Source organism: Salmo salar, chromosome 20, assembly GCF_965601325.2.
Source record: "Salmo salar chromosome 20, fSalSal1, whole genome shotgun sequence".
Lineage (NCBI taxonomy): Eukaryota > Metazoa > Chordata > Actinopteri > Salmoniformes > Salmonidae > Salmo > Salmo salar.
Window position 1 is genome coordinate 62,942,273 of NC_138310.1, and position 18,459 is coordinate 62,960,731.

The following is an 18,459-nucleotide window of genomic DNA, read 5'->3' on the forward strand; positions in this document are numbered from 1 at the left end:
TGGTCATCACTTCTTGATCAGCACTTCTAATCTGAAGCCAGGCCCTGGTCCTGGGCCCTGGGCCTGTATTCATAACGCGTCTCAAAGTAGGAGTGCTGATCTGGGATCAAGTCCATGTAATCTTCTTCGTTATGATCTAAATAGGCTAAACTGATCCTAGATCAGCACTACTACTCTGAGAAGCTTTATGAATACGGGACCTGGTCTGCTTGACTGCCTCCTCGTGTTTTTAATGGCTGCCTCCTCCTTTTTTCCCTCACAGACACTCCACATAGTCAATGTGATTGTTCTATTCATACACCTGCCGCATTCTTATGGCTCTGCTAGAAGTACCCTCCGCTGATGCTAGCCAGCTGGGTTAGCCCGCTGACAGTCTTTTGTTTTGTTTTTTTAAACCATCAGACCAGCAGTTTATTGGAAGACAATCTTGGAAAACACCAACTGAAGAATTTTAATAATACAGTATGCCAACTGATTCAATTCAGTACAATAACACTATCTTGGTCAAAGAAGAATTCTGCATCATGCTGTGGCTACTGCTTCATTGTGTTTTTGATGTTCCACTTCTGTCCGGAGCAGGTCTGAAGCACCAGCGAGTGTCCGAAGTAAGCGTTCGCCTGTATCACCTCCAGACAGCGGCCCGTGGCTCTGTTGATGATTGAGTCATTCTGAAGGACAGAGGAAATCAAATGTTCTCAATTGAGTAGGCTACTACCTTCATGTGACCTCACAGTATTCATAAAGAGTCTCAGACTAAAAGTGCTGATCTAGGATCAGTTTAGCCTTTTAAACTCCTCCCGAGATGCTTAATGAATACAAGCCCTGATCACTGTGTCAGTAACAGTCCCCTCCAGGCAGCTTCTAACATTTTGTATTTCCGCTTCACAGGTCCGTACAATGTGATGTTATTACAGTGTAACTACACAGGGTTAGCCTGCACAGGACCTTACAATGTGGTGTTATTACAGTGTTACTACACAGGGTTAGCCTGCTCAGGACCTTACAATGTGATGTTATTACAGTGTAACTACACAGGGTTAGCCTGCACAGGACCTTACAATGTGATGTTATTACAGTGTAACTACACAGGGTTAGCCTGCACAGGACCTTACAATGTGGTGTTATTACAGTGTTACTACACAGGGTTAGCCTGCACAGGACCTTACAATGTGGTTATATTACAGTGTTACTACACAGGGTTAGACTGCACAGGACCTTACAATGTGGTGTTATTACAGTGTTACTACACAGGGTTAGCCTGCACAGGACCTTACAATGTGGTGTTATTACAGTGTTACTACACAGGGTTAGCCTGCACAGGACCTTACAATGTGGTTATATTACAGTGTTACTACACAAGGTTAGCCTGCACAGGACCTTACAATGTGGTGTTATTACAGTGTTACTACAAGGGTTAGCCTGCACAGGACCTTACAATATGGTTATATTAGAGTGTTACTACACAGGGTTAGACTGCACAGGACCTTACAATGTGGTGTTATTACAGTGTTACTACACAGGGTTAGCCTGCACAGGACCTTAGGATATGGTTATATTAGAGTGTTACTACACAGGGTTAGACTGCACAGGACCTTACGATATGGTTATATTAGAGTGTTACTACACAGGGTTAGCCTGCACAGGACCTTACAATGTGGTGTTATTACAGTGTTACTACACATGGTTAGCCTGCACAGGACCTTAGGATATGGTTATATTAGAGTGTTACTACACAGGGTTAGACTGCACAGGACCTTACGATATGGTTATATTAGAGTGTTACTACACAGGGTTAGCCTGCACAGGACCTTACAATGTGGTGTTATTACAGTGTTACTACAAGGGTTAGCCTGCACAGGACCTTACAATGTGGTGTTATTACAGTGTTACTACAAGGGTTAGCCTACGCAGGTCTGGCATGGCAGGGGCTTGTTGCGGCCCTATGCTCTACAGGAAACGAAGACGAGTAAGTAAGTGACTAAGTAAGTAAGTAACACGGTATAAGAGCAACTTAAATGGAAATAATGAGCCATAGATAAAACATTTAAAAATTATGTCAACATGAGTCTGACCTGAGAGAAGTGCCATGTGGTCAGCCTGGTGTTCGAGACTTTGTCACAGTTGAGGAGCTGAGGGAAATTGGAGACCTGGTCGTCCATCAGACAGCGTGTTTCCTCCCCTGTACTGCCCAGAGCGCCAAGGAAAAACTGTCCCTCCTTGGTGTACCGACCCAACTAAAGGAACAGGGAGACACTACTGTGAATGGCTGGTCAAGGGCTATCAACAACAACTATATGTGTTCTCCCCTGTACTGGCCAGAGCACCCAGGAAGAACTGACCCTCTTTGGTGTTCCAACTGGTAGGAGAGAGGCACAGGGAGACCACATTAAGTGGTGGATGGTAAAGGGCTATCAACAACAATTAGGTGTGTCCTCCTCAACTGGGAGGAAGACACAGAGACAAGTTACATGGCTAAACGGTAAAAAGTGATCAAATATTTGTATTTCCCAAACGCTAACACATTCTTTTCAGACACTGAAGTCTGTTGTATTGTGTTTCCTGTAGAGCAAGTTGTTTTTGTTTCTATTCTTTGAAATCAATTGAAATGATTTGTGATATGATATCATATCTGCTCTCATTCAAAGTGGATCTTTAAAAAACTCTAAAGCATTAACATAATATGATTTTGAGACTGTTTTGACTGTAGAACCAGTCATGATATCTGCTGCATTTGTATGTCACAGGGGCAAAGGGCTACATTCTGGTAGTTTTGCTGACGTTTTGTCTATGTTTGTGTATGAACCACATAATGTAATTTGGAATTTAAAAAAAATGCATTCTGGTATAAAAAAGTTTCCCTGCTGATTTTGCTCTCACAGCTTTTAGGCACAGTGCATCTCCGGTGAACCTAGAATGTGTCCCAAATCGCACCCTATTTCCTATAGTTCACTACTTTTGGTCAAAAGTAGTGAACTAAGTAAGGAATAAGGTGCCATTTGGGACATATACCTAGTATAATAGGTTACCTGGGGTCCCATTCCGTGACAGGGGTGCAGGGTGGCCGTGTGGTTCACCTTCTCTCCCTGGTCCATACACAGATGGGTCGCTTTGCTACTACGAATCTACAGGGAAAGAGCAAGAGAGAGAGAGAGAGAGAGGGGGGTGGGGATGGAGGGGATAGAGCGAGAAAGAGAAAAAGACAAAGAGAACAGGTAGGAAAATGTTTATGAATGGAGAAAGCTACTTGGCTGCTAAAAGCATCTTATGAGTGTTTGATGAGTGTTTAGTAAAACTTTGTGTAGGCCCTGTCATCAGTCAGACTCACCTCCCCGTAAAAGACGGTGTTGTTGTACCTCCTCATCTCTGGATAGACGTTGTCCAGGTACCACTCAAAGTTCTTACATTGCAGAGATTTCCTCAATGCTACCCTCTGAGAGATGTCCCCATAGTCTATCCCATGGTTCTGGAACAGGGAGTGGTTGATTACAGATTGTGTTCCAAATGGCACCCTAAAGTAGCCTCGCGAGCCATCCTGATCTCGCAAGCTTACAATAATGGTTCGCTGCACGGAATTCCAGGTGGCTCGTGAGGCTAACCTCATAGAGCTCTGGTCAAAAGTAGTGCATTATATGGGGAATGGGGTGCTATTTGAGACACAGTCACAATTACAAATATGTAACATTAGCAATGAAACGTATGGTGTACGTATACTGTATAATGTAGTTAGGATAATGAATAGATTCATTTTAATAGACTAGTGAAAATCTAGGAAGGGGAATAGGCGTTTCATCTGAATTTATGTACTCAAAACTGGTCATAGATCAGTGTATAGGGGCAACTTCATCCGACTCCCTGACCTAGAGTTCCATCTGAACATACATTTTCATATGCCCAAAAAAACTGAAAAAAACAGACTTTAAATCAGTATTTAGGAGCAACTCACCTCCATTGGGATGTTCCAGGCCAGGTAGACATGCGACTTAAACTGGTCCATCCAGACCTCGGCCACGCGCAGGGCATTACGCCGCGTGCTGGAGGCTATGTTGCTGTGGTAGGGCTTCTTCATCCTGGCGATGTGAGCCACCCTGGAGCAGGGCAGCACCTCCATACTGCCCCCACACAGCCACACCTGGTAGTGCATGTTGGTGGAGAAAATAGTATGAGAACAGAACACATACCTTCACACACAACAAATGTTCTGCAGGACTAACATGAATAAGAAGGCAAGTAGACAAACACATGAACAAACATAATCCAATGCTTAGCTCTACTCATAGAACCACAATTGCGTACTTGCTGAAATAGGACAAGACACACAACAAATACAGGGTACAGAATGCACTATTCACACACTAGTCACCCTGCCTCTCGCCACCCTAACATACAATGACTGCATCCCAAATGGCACCCTATTCCCTTTATAGTGCACTACTTTTGACCAGGGCCCAATTATGCTCAGTCTTCACAGAAAAATGGGTGCCACACAAACCTTGATCCCCAGTTCGATGTTCTCTCCTCCGTAGACGTCCATGCCAGAGTCCAGCAGCCCCAGGTGCCCAAAGTATTCCCGGTTCACCACAAAGGAGCAACCAATCATTGCAGGAGTTCTGCGGGGAAAAAGAGGGGATTCTGTTTTCCTAATTTTGTCAATGGGGGTTCTCTAAATTCAAGTGTTTATTTAGTTGTGTGTGTGCGTGTGCAGGTGCGTGCCCGTGTGTGTACTCGTGCCCGTTCCTGTGTGCATATGCGTGCCCGTATGTTTGTAGCCTACCTAATGGGTGCGGAGGTGTCCCCGTCATCCCACCACTGTTTGGGGGGGTTGATGTACATGCACCACAGCTCCCAGTTGTAGCCATGGCCAGAGTTCTCGTAGCGCTCCAGCTCAAACGTCTCATGCTTGATGTTATCGATGGAGGGCAGGATGATCCTCTTGTGGTCCTCTTTGATTCTGGTCAGAACCGGCTCAGCCCTGACATAGAGAGATTGACAGATGGGGTCTGAGGTTTCTTAAGATCTTCTCTCTTCTCCCTCCCCCTCTTCCTCCCTAAGCCTCCAAGTCAGTCCCCCTAGTTCTTCTGAGTTAGGTTTCTAAGTTCTTATTTTTGAGTCGACTCAAAGGGTTGCGACTCCATAGGGAGAAGCAGCTCCCTGTGTAGTGGGTAGTTCTTCTGTTTATCTGTGGGCCCTGGTCAACTCTAGCGTGTACATAAAGAACATACCAACCCTGTGACAGTACTTGAATATTAGGCATACTTTTAAAACCGTCAGTTTATAAAATCTTATGGCAATTCACTTCTTTAGACTTTCATCACAAATATGGTCATGCAGATACAGTATGCTAGATGGCTAGATGGTTAGTAGTAGTATGCAATTCCTTCAGCTGGAAAATCTCACATTGCTGCGTGACCAACTGCTAAATTCAAGTATTCCTTCTGATCCAACCTTTAAGTCAAAGTTTGTTAAACCATCGATCCCAACAACTCAAGGTTCAAGTTGAAACCCACACATACACTCACCAGGAGGGTGTGAACTCAACGTGGGCATCGAAAAATCCAGTCACCTCACCACTGGCTGCCTTCCAGCCCTCGATGCGGGCACGGATCAGTCCCTCACGCTTCTGGTTCCTCACGATTTTCACCAGGCCTGGGTAACGCTTGTTTACATAATCCTCCAATGGTCCTTTCAGTTGTTCTAGGACACAACCAAATACAACTAAGCAAAGCTATACCCACTGACAAACATATGCATGCAGAAACACAGGAGCACACCCACAAACACATTCAGAAAAACACTCAAGTGCATGTGAGCACACACACACACCAGCATGCATGTACGCACACACGCACGCACACACAGAGACACACACAGACACACAGAGAGAGAGCGAGAGAGAGAGAGAGAGAGAGGAGATTCATCTGTTTTCATGGGCCCCAGCGCTCCAGTGCTTTCTAACAGTCTCACAACAACACCAGGGGGAGTTGGGTGTTTCCTGAGCTATGGCTTCTGCTCTATCTTTTTTCTCTCGCACAACTGATCAGTTTTTCCCCCCTGGACACACTCTCAGAACCTCCACTCCTCTCACAGAAACACACACTGGTGGATGTGCTCAGTAGTGTGCAACTGCAGCCCATTGGTTCCTGCATGAGCCAGCACGACATCTTCATGCCCTTGACACTTTGAATGTGGGTCAAAAGGGAAATAAAAGTATTATCTGAGTTTTTTCACCCACATCTCCCGGAGTCCTCCTTGCTAGATTGCTGGAGTGACACCTGTAGACAGTGTCCTTTGCTCCCACCTGCCGAACACCTGCCCTCACTGTCATTAACAGAACTGCGGGAAAACAGTGCCCGACAGGCGGGAGCCCTAACTAGCCAGCTTGTTAGAAACACCGTGTGCTAGCTTGCTAGTTAGCTAGCACACGGTGTCGCCCCAGCCTCCTGCTGAGAAAACCGTGCCCGGGGGGGGTAGAAGGACACTCTCTACCGGAGTATCCCCCCGCCTACCACTAGAACAGCAGGTGGGAGGATGGGGGAGACTGTATGCTAGCTAACTAGCTAGCTTGTGAGTTAGTGACACTGCGTGCTATCTTGCTAGTTAGCTAGCACACTGTGTCACCCCCGCCTCCCGCCTGCTGTGCACCGGACTAGCTGGCTAAGCTAGCACACATTGTTCTTTGCTCCCACCTGCCGAACACCTGCCCTCGCCGTCGTTAACTGAACTGCGGGAAAACAGTGCCCGACAGGTGGGGGCGAAGGACACTGTCTACCGGTGTAAGGCTAGCAAGTTATGGTGGGATTTATCGACGGGTGGCATCCAACATTATTGTGCATTAATGCCACCTACTGTACTGGAGCGTCCCTGCCTCCCGCCTGTCCTAGCTTAAACATTTACAAATAGAAGTATAAAAAGGGGTTCCTGCAGATGCAGGAATGCCCACATGCAAGAATGCCCCGAATTGCAGGCCACAATTGCACCCTTCTAAATGTGCTGGCGGGTGTGCAGTGGATGTGTGGCTGAGTGGAGAAGAGTTATGCAGACAGTAAGAGGGTGTGTGTTATTTATTTGCATGCCTCTCCATCTCAACCACTGCAATAGCTTATTTTTCCCCCGCCATGATGGATTGCTGGCCCTATGCCATCCTGCCGTGCCAGGAACGTTGGGAAAATTGACCAGTCTATATCTCCTTTTTCTCTTTCCCTCTCTGCCCATCACTTTGTACTAAATTCTCTTCCACCCTTTCACTCTCTCCTTCTACCCACATCTCTCCCTCTTCATTTCTATATGCACCTTTCATTGTCTCTGTCTTCCTCTCTCTAACCACCTCTCTCTCTGCCCATTGCTTACTTTCTTCACAACTGTCCCTCTCCTCCCTTCCTGTCCCCCTCCTTGGATGGATTTTGTCAAACAGACATGTTCTCTTGCCTTGATTTGACTATTCTGTCCGTGCAGCAAAACAGCATGTTGGACAGGGATGTCTTTATAAAGCATAGAATATAATATCATTAAATTAAATGCATAAATAAATTGTACATCATATGAATATGTATCAATGTACACTACTGTTCAAAAGTTTGGGGTCACTTAGAAATGTCCTTGTTTTTTAAAAACAAAAGCATCCCGGAGTCGCCACTTCACTGTTGACGTTGAGACTGGTGTTTTGCGGGTACTATTTAATGAAGCTGCCAGTTGAGGACTTGTGACTCTGTTTCTCAAACTAGACACTCTAATGTATTTGTCCTCTTGCTCAGTTGTACACCGAGGCTTCCCACTCCTCTTTCTATTCTGGTTAGAGCCAGTTTGCGCTGTTCTGTGAAGGGACTAGTACACAGCATTGTACGAGATCTTCAGTTTCTCACATGGAATAGCCTTAATTTCTCAGAACAAGAATAGGCTGACGAGTTTCAGAAGAAAGTTATTTGTTTCTGGACATTTTGAGCATGTAATCAAACCCACAAATGCTAATGCTCCAGATACTCAACTAGTCTAAAGAAGGCCAGTTTTATAGCTTCTTTAATCAGGACAACAGTTTTCAGCTGTGCTAACATAATTGCAAAAGGGTTTTCTAATGTTCAATTAGCCTTTTAAAATTATAAACTTGGATTAGCTATTGGAACACAGGAGTGATGGTTGCTGATAACAGGCCTCTGTACGTCTATGTAAAAAATAAAAAATCTGCCATTTCCAGCTACAATAGTTATTTACAACATTAACAATATCTACACTGTATTTCTGATCAATTTTATGTTATTTTAATGGACAAAAAAATAGCTTTTCTTTAAAAAACAAGGACATTTCTAAGTGACCCCAAACTTTTGAACGGTAGTGTATATTGGATGTGTTTGTGTTCTCGTACCATTTCTTCACCAAAATGCACTCTTTCAGATGTGTGTGTGTGTGTGTGTGTGTGTGTGTGTGTGTGTGTGTGTGTGTGTGTGTGTGTGTGTGTGTGTGTGTGTGTGTGTGTGTGTGTGTGTGTGTGTGTGTGTGTGTGTGTGTGTGTGTGCGTGCGCGCCTGCCTGCGTGCGTGCGTGCGTGCGTGCGTGCGTGCGTGCGTGTGTGTATATTTCTCCTCACCATCATCGCTGTAGTCGTCCACCAAGATGATCTCTTTGAGGAGGTGAGCCGGTGTGTGATTGACAGCTGAGTGGACCGAGCGGAGGATTACTGACAACGCCTCGTTGACAAAGATAAAGATAAGGGAGATGTTTGGAAGATCCCTGGGGAAGCTGGTCTTTTTACACCTGGAGACCACACACACACACTCACACACAAAGACATATGCAGAAACACACGCACACACAGAGAGACACACACATCATTAGCTATCATCACTAATTACATCAAACACTAATACATCCTTATATATTACAGATAAAGGCAAACGGTGAGTCCATCACTCAATGTTCAGTAATACGGTACTTGAACCCTCCTATATAAAGCTAACGTCTTAAGTAGCCCTATATAATAATATGTATATAATATAATGTAGCCCACCCTTTTGGTACTACCCAACATTCTAATGTAGGTTTCCAAGTTCATTACCACCATGCAAGATTCTTCTTCTCCAAGTCTCTTCTGTACATTATGATCCTGTTGATGAGCTCACACATTTTTGTTTTGCAATTGAAAATGACAACCATGTGCCTCTTCCTGTTCCCCACAATCCCGTTTTTCAAAAAACGTACCCATACACCCCCTCTCCCTAGGCTCACAGTGGGTGCACTGTGGGAGAGAGAGATAAGAGGCCTATTTTTATTGTAGCTTTCGTTATAACGAGAGCCAGCCTTGATGAGAGGAAGTGAGGAATCTTTGGCTGGCTACATCCTAATAGTTCAAAGAGGCTTTTGTTTTGGAGTGTTTACTCTTCGACAGTGTGTAGGTATCTATCCTTCCCGTTATTGCCTTTCCCTCATCTGCGCTGGTCTTAAAGAATTGGACAGGTGAGAGCAAGTCAGCAAGCGTAAGCTAGTCAGCAGTCACCTTCGACTGAGATACACCCAAAAAATTGTGATACAGTACATCCCAGTAAGTAAGGAAAGGATTTGGTGATGTTACAACAATTCAGGGCTCTAACTCCTAGCTCTTTCTGCTGCATGGCATGGAGAGAGATACCCAATAGAGAGAAGGTTCCCATTCTGGGAGGTAGCTAGACGGTACTGTTCTGTTACCAAGTTCCCATTCTACTGTGTTACCACACAAAGAGATATCACACCCAACATGAATCATGGTCTTCTTTGATCTCGAAACAGAGAAACTAAAAAATGACAAGTGAGGTGTGTGTGTGTGTGTGTGTGTGTGTGTGTGTGTGTGTGTGTGTGTGTGTGTGTGTGTGTGTGTGTGTGTGTGTGTGTGTGTGTGTGTGTGTGTGTGTCAGTGTTCCCGTTCCCTGCGGCTGTAGGCGGGTGTGTATCACAGCTGGTGGTAGAGCAGAGCTGGGGTGAGGGAATTCTCTTCAGGGGCTTTCAAATGGGGTCTGCCTGCTAACCAGCAGAGCATTGGGGAAAGGATCGAGACCTTTCTAAAGAGACATTTCTAAAAGAACACACACACACACACACAAAGACACACATTATGCTTGTTTGTGTACACGTACAAGCATAATGTGTGTCTTTGTGTGTGTGTGTGTGTGTGTGTGTGTGTGTGTGTGTGTGTGTGGTGTAAAGTACTTAGGTAAAAATACTTTAAAGTACTATTTAAAAAGGATCCGCCCCTTTTTTTCCAATTTTCGCCTAAAATGACATACCCAATACTAGCTGCCTGTAGCTCAGGCCCTGAAGCAAGGATATGCATATGCTTGATACCATTTGAAAGGAAACACTTTGAAGTTTGTGGAAATGTGAAAGGAATGTAGGAGAATATAACACAATAGATCTGGTAAAAGATAATACAAAGAAAAAAACAACCGTTCTCTTGTATTTCTTTTGTACCATCATCATTGAAATTTAAGAGAAAGGCCATAAAGTATTATTCCAGCCCAGGTGCAATTTAGATTGTGACCACTAAATGGCAGCAGTGTATGTGCAAAGTTTTAGACTGGTCCAATGAACCATTGCATTTCTGTTCCAAATGTTGTATCAAGACTGCCCAAATGTGCCTAATTTGTTTATTAAAAACTTTTCATGTTCAAAATTGTGCACTCCTCAAACAAGAGCATGGCATTCTTTCAGTGTAATAGCTACTGTACATTGGACAGTGCAGTCAGATTAACAAGAATTTAAGCTTTCGCCAATATCAGATATGACTATGTCCTGTTCTTGTTACTTACAGCTTCATGCTAATCGCATTAGCCTACGTTAGCTCAACTGTCCCGTGGACGGGACACTGATCCCGAAGGAGTTTTAAGTTGTTTTTTTATATATGTGTACTTTACTTTACTATTTATAGTTTTGACTACTTTTTGTTTTACTTCACTACATTCACTACATTTTCCATGACACTCAAAAGTACTCATTACATTTTGAATGCTTAGCAGGACAGGACAAGGGTCCAATTCACACACTTATCAAGAGAACAACCCTGGTCATCCCTACTGCCTCTGATCTAGCGGACTCACTAAACACAAATGTTTAATTTGTAAATTCTGTCTAAGTGTTGGAGTGTGCCCCTGGCTATCCGTAATTTAAAAAACAAGAAAATGGTTCCGTCTGGTTTGCTTGATATAAGGAATTTGAAATGATTTATACTTTTACTTTTGATACTTAATTATATTTTAGCAATTGCATTTACTTTTGTGTGTGTGTGTGTGTGTGTGTGTGTGTGTGTGTGTGTGTGTGTGTGTGTGTGTGTGTGTGTGTGTGTGTGTGTGTGTGTGTGTGTGTGTGTGTGTGTGTGTGTGTGTGTGTGTGTGTGTGTGTGTGTGTGTGCATGTGTCAATTGGTGTATTAGACTGCAACTTTTACACAAATAAGACCACAGAAAAAGCACAACAAAGAAAGAGGGATTAGGCAACAGAGATATTAATAGATGGTTTTAAGAATATTGTATTTTTAACCACAAAGCTAAGTGGTGCCTAAACATAAACATCTGCTGACATAGCTTTAATCATTAGTCTCTCTGACCATGGCAATAACCCAGTAGCAGCGAAACAACTAAGACAGCAAAGTATACACTACCATGTTTATCATTTCTGATTAGAGCATGAGCCCAAGATATGGCTGAGATCTAGATATGGGTATCAAATAATACAAAGTACACACACACACACACACACACACACACACACACACACACACACACACACACACACACACACACACACACACACCACACACACACACACACACACACACACACACACACACACACACACGCACACACTAATGCTTGGATTGGTCTTTGGAAAAACATAAAAGCACATGAAAATTGTAGTGGGTCTATTGTACTGAAACACTGTTGTCAACTGAGCTACAGTAAGGGTGGCCCTGGTCAAAAGTAATGCTGCACTATATAAGGAATAGAGTGCTATTACGGGCCAATAAGAATGCACTATAGGGTGCCTAAAACTTACTTGCTGGGCCGGTAGTCTGGTATGGACCGATCCAGTGATATCTTTTGGCTGAGGTAAGCGTTGTATCCATACTTCTCCCTCAGTACTTTTGCGTCGTCCTCTTCTTTTGGGGCTAGGGTGGCGGGGAGGCCCCCTTTACCTCGCCCCACGAAACCCTCAATCAGCCCCAGGGACTTGGACAGACCTGTAGTTCACACAGTCAAGAAAAGGTCACTATGCTATAACACGTTTGCTTAGTTGTTTTGAAAATCATTGACTTTTAACAAAGGCGGTAGCTGTATACTAAACGTATGTCCCATATTCCCTATATAGTGCACTACCCTGTGGGCCCTGGTCAAAAGTAGTAGTACACTAATTATAGAGTGCCATTTTGGATGGATCCTTAGCCTCAGACTATGTAAATAACAGCAATCATGGTAGATTTTGAGTGACAGCAAATAAAAAATAACCAATGAGCCATAGTCATTGTTTTTAGGTGGGTAGGCTAGAGTGCTAGAGTCATAGCCTACCATTAAGCTGTCTGTAGACCACGTCCTCCAATGACCCGAGTCTCTTTAGTAATACTTCATGACTGATGCTCAAACCTTGAGCCGTGCCGTTAGAGCGTGATTGTCTTTTCACATCTTCCTGACCGATGGTTTTTGTCACTCGGTTGTGGGTGCACTTGGTCCAAAGTGTCATGAACCCCGCAACCGCAATCACGTTCAGCACCAATAACACTCTCCATCGTCTGAACACAAAAGCCATTAAAGTTGTTGATGTCCGGGATCCAAATAGCAGTGTTTTTGGAATGATTCAGGACAAATTCAGGAGTCCTCCTCTTTGCGATGCGCAATAAGGTTCAATGTAGATTTGTGTTTATGAAGGCATTTTTAAAATATATATACCGTAGACGACATTCCACCTGGAGAAGCTGGTGCTGCAAATCAACAGTAGATAATTGCTATGGTCAAACTGAACTGTGTGTGCGCATTGATAGGCTAAGCTACTATCTGCTGGACAGAGAAACAAAGCTGAAACATATTTCGATTGCTCGTTTTGTAACATAACGTAGACTAATTACAACATTTCACTAATAAGCTTTAACCACCTACCATTTCGTATTGGAGCAATTTTTAGGCTGCGTCCTCGTTCGGGGTAATTTTGGAGCCTGGTCATGGGCTCTCATCCGTGACTTCTCTGTTTAAAATGTATTGATAGAAGATCATGCATAGAAGATGTTAGACAAAGAGACTAGCAGATCTTCAGTTTTGAAGAGTCCATATCCTTAAATATTTAAAGAGTCTCAAGTCTGTCTTTCTTTGCATTCAGCAGAAGTGGGCTATGACGCGATTGAGAAGGACTGCGTACTGAGCCGCTGTCTGTCTCTGACCGCGGATCTTCAAAATCGTTTCAGATAAATACTGACCACATAAAACGCATAGGCCTATCCCATGTTTAAGCATTCTCTGTGCAGTTTTGATCCTCCACGTGTAGGAAAAATAATTGTGAGATGTTTTGAGCGGTGTATTGCACGAGTAGACTGCTACACAACCAGTCAGCCTAAAATATAACGGTCCGCAGACGCAGCATCGCTAATGAAAGACACCTCATATGCAGCACAGAAATGCGGCTGAAATAACTCCATCCGAGGTGTCTTCTCATATTCTGACTATTCAAAATAATGCTAAACGTTTTTCCCCTGTACCCTTATTTTCGCCGATTTCTTATTATGTCCTGTTATTTCATTTAGACAGATTCTTCCTATGCGCTAGATAGCGCTTAATAATGGCGCGCAGGAAAACACGGAATGGGATTCCTAGGAAGAGATTCGTTTTGAGCGTTCCTGGTGAGTGCAGCAACCAGTCACACAGTGAATAAAGCAGATCGTTGATGCGGGTGGGTAGGTTGAGTTGACTCACACCAATTATCTGCAATTATACTGCATTCAAATCATATTTTGACTGAAAATGTCCTCCCATGATTATTGTAGGCAACAGTAAGCCTATGTTGAAAGTTGAAATAATGTATTTGAAATAACATAAAACTGTGACATAATTAAGCAATAAGGCACCTCGTGGGTTTGTGGTATATGGCCAATATACCATAAACCCACGAGGTGCCTTATTGCTATTGTTTACTAACGTAATTAGAGCAGTAAAAATAAAATGTTTTGTCATACCCTTGCTATATGGTCTGATATTCCACGGCTATCAGCCAATTAGCATTCAGGACTCAAACCACCCAGTTTATAATTAAGCAATAAGGCCCGAGGGGGTGTGGTATATGGCCAATATACCACTGGCTGTTCTTGCAAGACTCAACATGGAGTGCCTGGATACAGCCATTAGCCGTGGTATATTGGCCATATATTGTTTATATATTGTGGTATATTGGCCATATACCATAAACCCCTGGGGTGACTTATTGCTATTATAAACTAGTTACCAACATAATTAGAGCAGTTAAAATAAATGTTTTGTTTTACCCATGGTATATGGTCTGATACTGTATACCACGGCTATCAGCCAATCAGCATCCAGGACTCAAACCACCCATTTTATAATGAACACCATTTCCCACACTTTTATCTTTCAAAGACTTTCAATGAACACATAGGCCTAACTATTTTACAATTACAAAGCGGATCAGAATATTGACATCGTTTTTAGTCTGCTTTTTAAATGTAATTATTGCATGCTTAAAAAGACAGCAGAAGCTGCAGATTGGATTTTTCTGGACACCTTTTCCCAACAGCTACAGTTCCCGAAGCTTCTGTGCATGTGTAGGATTCTCTACTTTACACACAGTGTCTGCTCTACTTGTAGAGAACCTCCCTGCACATTTCTACTGTAAATTGTGAATGATAAATCTTCAAGTTTTAGCGGTGAAAGGTCCATTCAGCATCTGCATACCAACCATTTTATCTCAGTTTAATGAGGATGCGTTTAGATCTTCTTGAGATATACAGTACCAGTCAAATGTTTGGACACACTTAATCTAAGTGTTTTTCTTTATTTTCACTATTTTCTACATTGTAGAATAATAGTGAAGACGTCAAAACTATGAAATAACACATATGGAATCATGTCGTAAACAAAAAATTGTTAAACAAATCTAAATATATTTTATATTTGAGATTCTTCAAAGTAGCCACCCTTTTCATTGATGACAGCTTTGCACACTCTTGGCATTTTCTCGACCAGACAGACAATTTTGGGATACATTTTTTTTTTCTCGCAGATTATTTGGAAATGGTCGTCTTTCTGCTTTGTATGCATTAGTCTACCTATTGTATTAAAAGCACATCTTTGTCACGTTATTCACACACTCTCAGCCTTCACTGCTTCAAGTTCTAGTCTACCTTTCCTTTTCTATAGGCTATAGCCTATTTTATTTATTTATTTATTTGTGTGTAACCTTTATTTAACTAGCCAAGTGAGTTAAGAACAAATTCTTATTTACAATGACGGCCTACCTATGCATAGCCAAATAATCACGTGGCAGTTATCTTTACAAAGAAATTAACTTAAATATGATTAGGCTATGGTTGAAATGGCAAGATGGCGCCGACAGAAATGGCAGCTCTGCTTCTAGCTCCTAAGCAACTTTGCATTGTTTCGTTTTTTTGTGTGTTATTTCTTACCTTATTAGCCCAGAACGTTTTTGTGTTATTACATGCCGCCGGAAATAACTTTTGGATATCAGAGCAGCGCTAACTCACCAGCATTACTACCAGGAATACGACTTTCCCGAATTGGATCCTTTGTTCGTACCCCCCAGGGCAATTTAACTTATCCCAGAGACTGCTCCAAGACGGTGCCGGCTGAGCAGAGGTATTCGTAGTGGACTTGAGTCCGACTCAGGAGGCGGGCACACCATCCATCGCTTCCGAGTATATTACTCGCTAATATCTGGACAATAAAGTAGATGAGCTCAGGGCGAGGATCTCCTTCCAGAGAGACATCAGGGACTGTAACATCCTCTATTTCACGGAATGATGGCTCTCTCGGGATATACTGTCCCTGTCCATACAGCCAGCTGGGTTCTCAGTTCATCGCACAGACAGGAATAAAGAACTCTCCGTGAAGAAGAAAGGTGGGGTGAATGTTTCATGATTAACTACTCATGGTGTGATTGTGATAACATACAGGAACTCAAGTCCTTTTGTTAACCGACCTAGAATACCTCACAATGAAATGCCGACTGTATTACCTCCCAAGAGATTTCTCTTCGGTTATAGTCACAGTCGTGTATATTCCCCCTCAAGCCGATACCACGGCATCCATCAAGGAACTTCCCTGGACTTTATGCAATCTGGAAACCACATATCTTGAGGTCGCATTTATTGTAGCTGGGGATTTTAACAAAGCAAATTTGAGGAAAACGCTACCAAAGTTCTATCAACACATTGACTGTAGTACTCGCTTAGGAAAAACACTAGACCACTGATACTTGTCTTTTCGAGATGCCTACAAGGCCTCTGGCTATCCGTAAATTAATAAAAAACGAGAAAATGTGGCCAGCTGCTTTGCTTAATATAAGGAATTTGAAATTATTTATACTTTTACTTTTGATACTTAAGTATAGTTTAGCAATTACATGTACTTTTGATACTTAAGTATATTTAAAACCAAATACTTTTATACTTTTACTTAAGTAGTATTTTACCTGTAACTTTCACTTTTAATTGAGTCATTTTCTATTAAGGTATCCTTACTTTTACTCAAGTATGACAATTTGGTACTTTATTCACCACCTTTGGGGGGGAGGGGGTACTGTCACATCCTGACCAGTAAAGGGGGTTATTTGTTATTGTAGTTTTGTCAGTGCGTGGCAGGGGGTGTATGTTTTATGTCTTTCTGGGTTTTTGGTTTATGTTCTATGTTAGTATATTTCTATGTTTGTTCTAGTGTGTCTATTTCTATGTTTAAGTTTCTTGGGTTGACCTTCAATTGGAGGCAGCTGTTCCTCGTTGCCTCTAATTGAAGGTCCTATTTAGTAGGGGTGTTTTTCCATGGGTTTTGTGGGTAGTTGTCTCCATGTATTGTCAGTGTACCTTAAAGGACTGTTTTTCGTCGTTTGCTATAAGTGTTTTTGGTTTTGTTTTCTTCAATAAAAGAAGATGAGCATACATATACCCGCTGCGTTTTGGTCCACTCACTACGACGATTATGACAGAACTACCCACCAAAAAAGGACCAAGCAGCGGAGGAAGGAGCAACGGGAGAGCTATCTCGAGTCCTGGACATGGGAGGAAATACTAGCTGGAGAAGGACCATGGAGGAAGGCTGGAGAGGACCGGGAACGTTATGCCGGAACATGGCTGGCAAGGAAGCCTGAGAGGCAGCCCCCAAATTTTTGGGGGGGAGGGCACACAGGGAGATTGGCTAAGTCAGGCAATAGACCTGAGCCAACTCCCCGTGCTTATTATGGGGAGCAACTGATCAAGAAGGCACCGAGCTATGCGGAAATGCGCACTGTATTGCCCAGACGCGGTCAAAGCCCGGTGCGGTCGATACCAGTTCCCCGCAAGTGCCGTGCTAGAGTGGGCATCCAGCCAGGGAGAAGTGCGCCGGCACAGCACATCTGGCCACCAGTGCATCTCCTAGGCCCAGGCTACCCTGCGCCTGCTCTATGCATGGCAGCTATCAGTCCTCAGCAAAGCCCAGTTCGCCCTGTGCCAGCACTCCGCCCTTGCAGGGCTACGCTGACAAGCCAGCCAGTAGGGGTTGTGCAGGCTGTGCGCTCCAGACCTCCAGTGCGTTTTCAAGACCCGGTGTATCCTGTTCCTGCTCCTCGCACTAGCCCTGTGGTGCGTGTTATTGTTCTGGCGCCTCCAAAGCCAGCACCACACATCAGGCCTTTAGTGCGCCTGCCCAGTCCAGTACGTCCTGTTCCTGCTCCTCGCACTAGCCCTGTGGTGCATGTCACTAGTCTGGCGCCACCAAAGCCAGTCCCACGCATCAGGCCTTCAGTGCGCAGTCCCCGTCTAGAGCTTCCGGCGACAGTGCCCCGTCTAGAGCTTCCGGCGACAGTGCCCCGTCTAGAGCTTCTGGCGACAGTTCCCCGTCCAGTGCTTCCGGCGACGTCCCACAGTCCGGAACCGACAGAGACGGCCCACAGTCCGGAACCGACAGAGTCGCCCGCCAGTCCGGCGCAGCCAGAGTCGCCCGCCAGTCCGGCGCAGCCAGAGTCGCCCGCCAGTCCGGCGCAGCAGTCGCCCCTCAGCCCAGAGCCTTCAGCGGTGGGCTACAGCCCTGAGCCTTCAGCAGGGGTGGACAGGTTAGAGTGGGGATTAAGCCCGGAGCCAGAGCCACCTCCGTGGGGGGAGGTTTGGGAAGGGGGGGTGTAGCATGGAAGCCGTCGGTGACGGTAGCCACCCTCCCTTCCCTCCCTTTATTTGGGGTTAATTTTGTGTTTTGTTTGAGGTGCATACGAGGTCTGCACCTTTGGGGGGGAGGGGGTACTGT

At 44.1% G+C, this 18,459-nt stretch overlaps 1 protein-coding gene across 2 annotated transcripts; it reads right to left on the minus strand.

Moving 5' to 3' along the window:
• Nucleotides 1–437: 437 nt before the first annotated feature.
• On the minus strand, nucleotides 438–13,779 carry LOC106581212 (polypeptide N-acetylgalactosaminyltransferase 17). 2 transcript variants are annotated; one of them, XM_045703762.2, is made up of 12 exons: nucleotides 13,102–13,779; nucleotides 12,517–12,926; nucleotides 12,008–12,191; nucleotides 8,575–8,741; nucleotides 5,517–5,691; nucleotides 4,772–4,969; nucleotides 4,490–4,607; nucleotides 3,944–4,129; nucleotides 3,326–3,463; nucleotides 3,027–3,122; nucleotides 2,073–2,234; nucleotides 438–668 (listed from the first exon to the last, which is right to left on the minus strand). In XM_045703762.2, exons 2-12 carry the CDS (start codon nucleotides 12,752–12,754, stop codon nucleotides 534–536), a joined length of 1,797 nt encoding a protein of 598 aa, XP_045559718.1. In that variant the 5' UTR covers nucleotides 12,755–12,926; nucleotides 13,102–13,779; the 3' UTR covers nucleotides 438–533. The 2 variants fall into 2 exon arrangements, with proteins under 2 accessions (XP_045559718.1, XP_014018597.1); XM_014163122.3 differs by lacking the exon at nucleotides 12,517–12,926.
• Between the last annotated feature and the right edge of the window lie 4,680 nt (nucleotides 13,780–18,459).

Excerpts from the sequence above, each read along its gene's own strand:
- LOC106581212 (XM_045703762.2), bottom strand. The coding sequence starts at position 12,754 with ATGGCTTTTGTGTTCAGACGATGGAGAGTGTTATTGGTGCTGAACGTG. Across the intron at positions 4,130-4,489 it reads ACATCGAACTGGGGATCAAG|GTGTGGCTGTGTGGGGGCAG; the intron begins GTTTGTGTGGCA and ends ATGCACTACCAG. Across the intron at positions 669-2,072 it reads CCACATGGCACTTCTCTCAG|AATGACTCAATCATCAACAG; the intron begins GTCAGACTCATG and ends TCTGTCCTTCAG.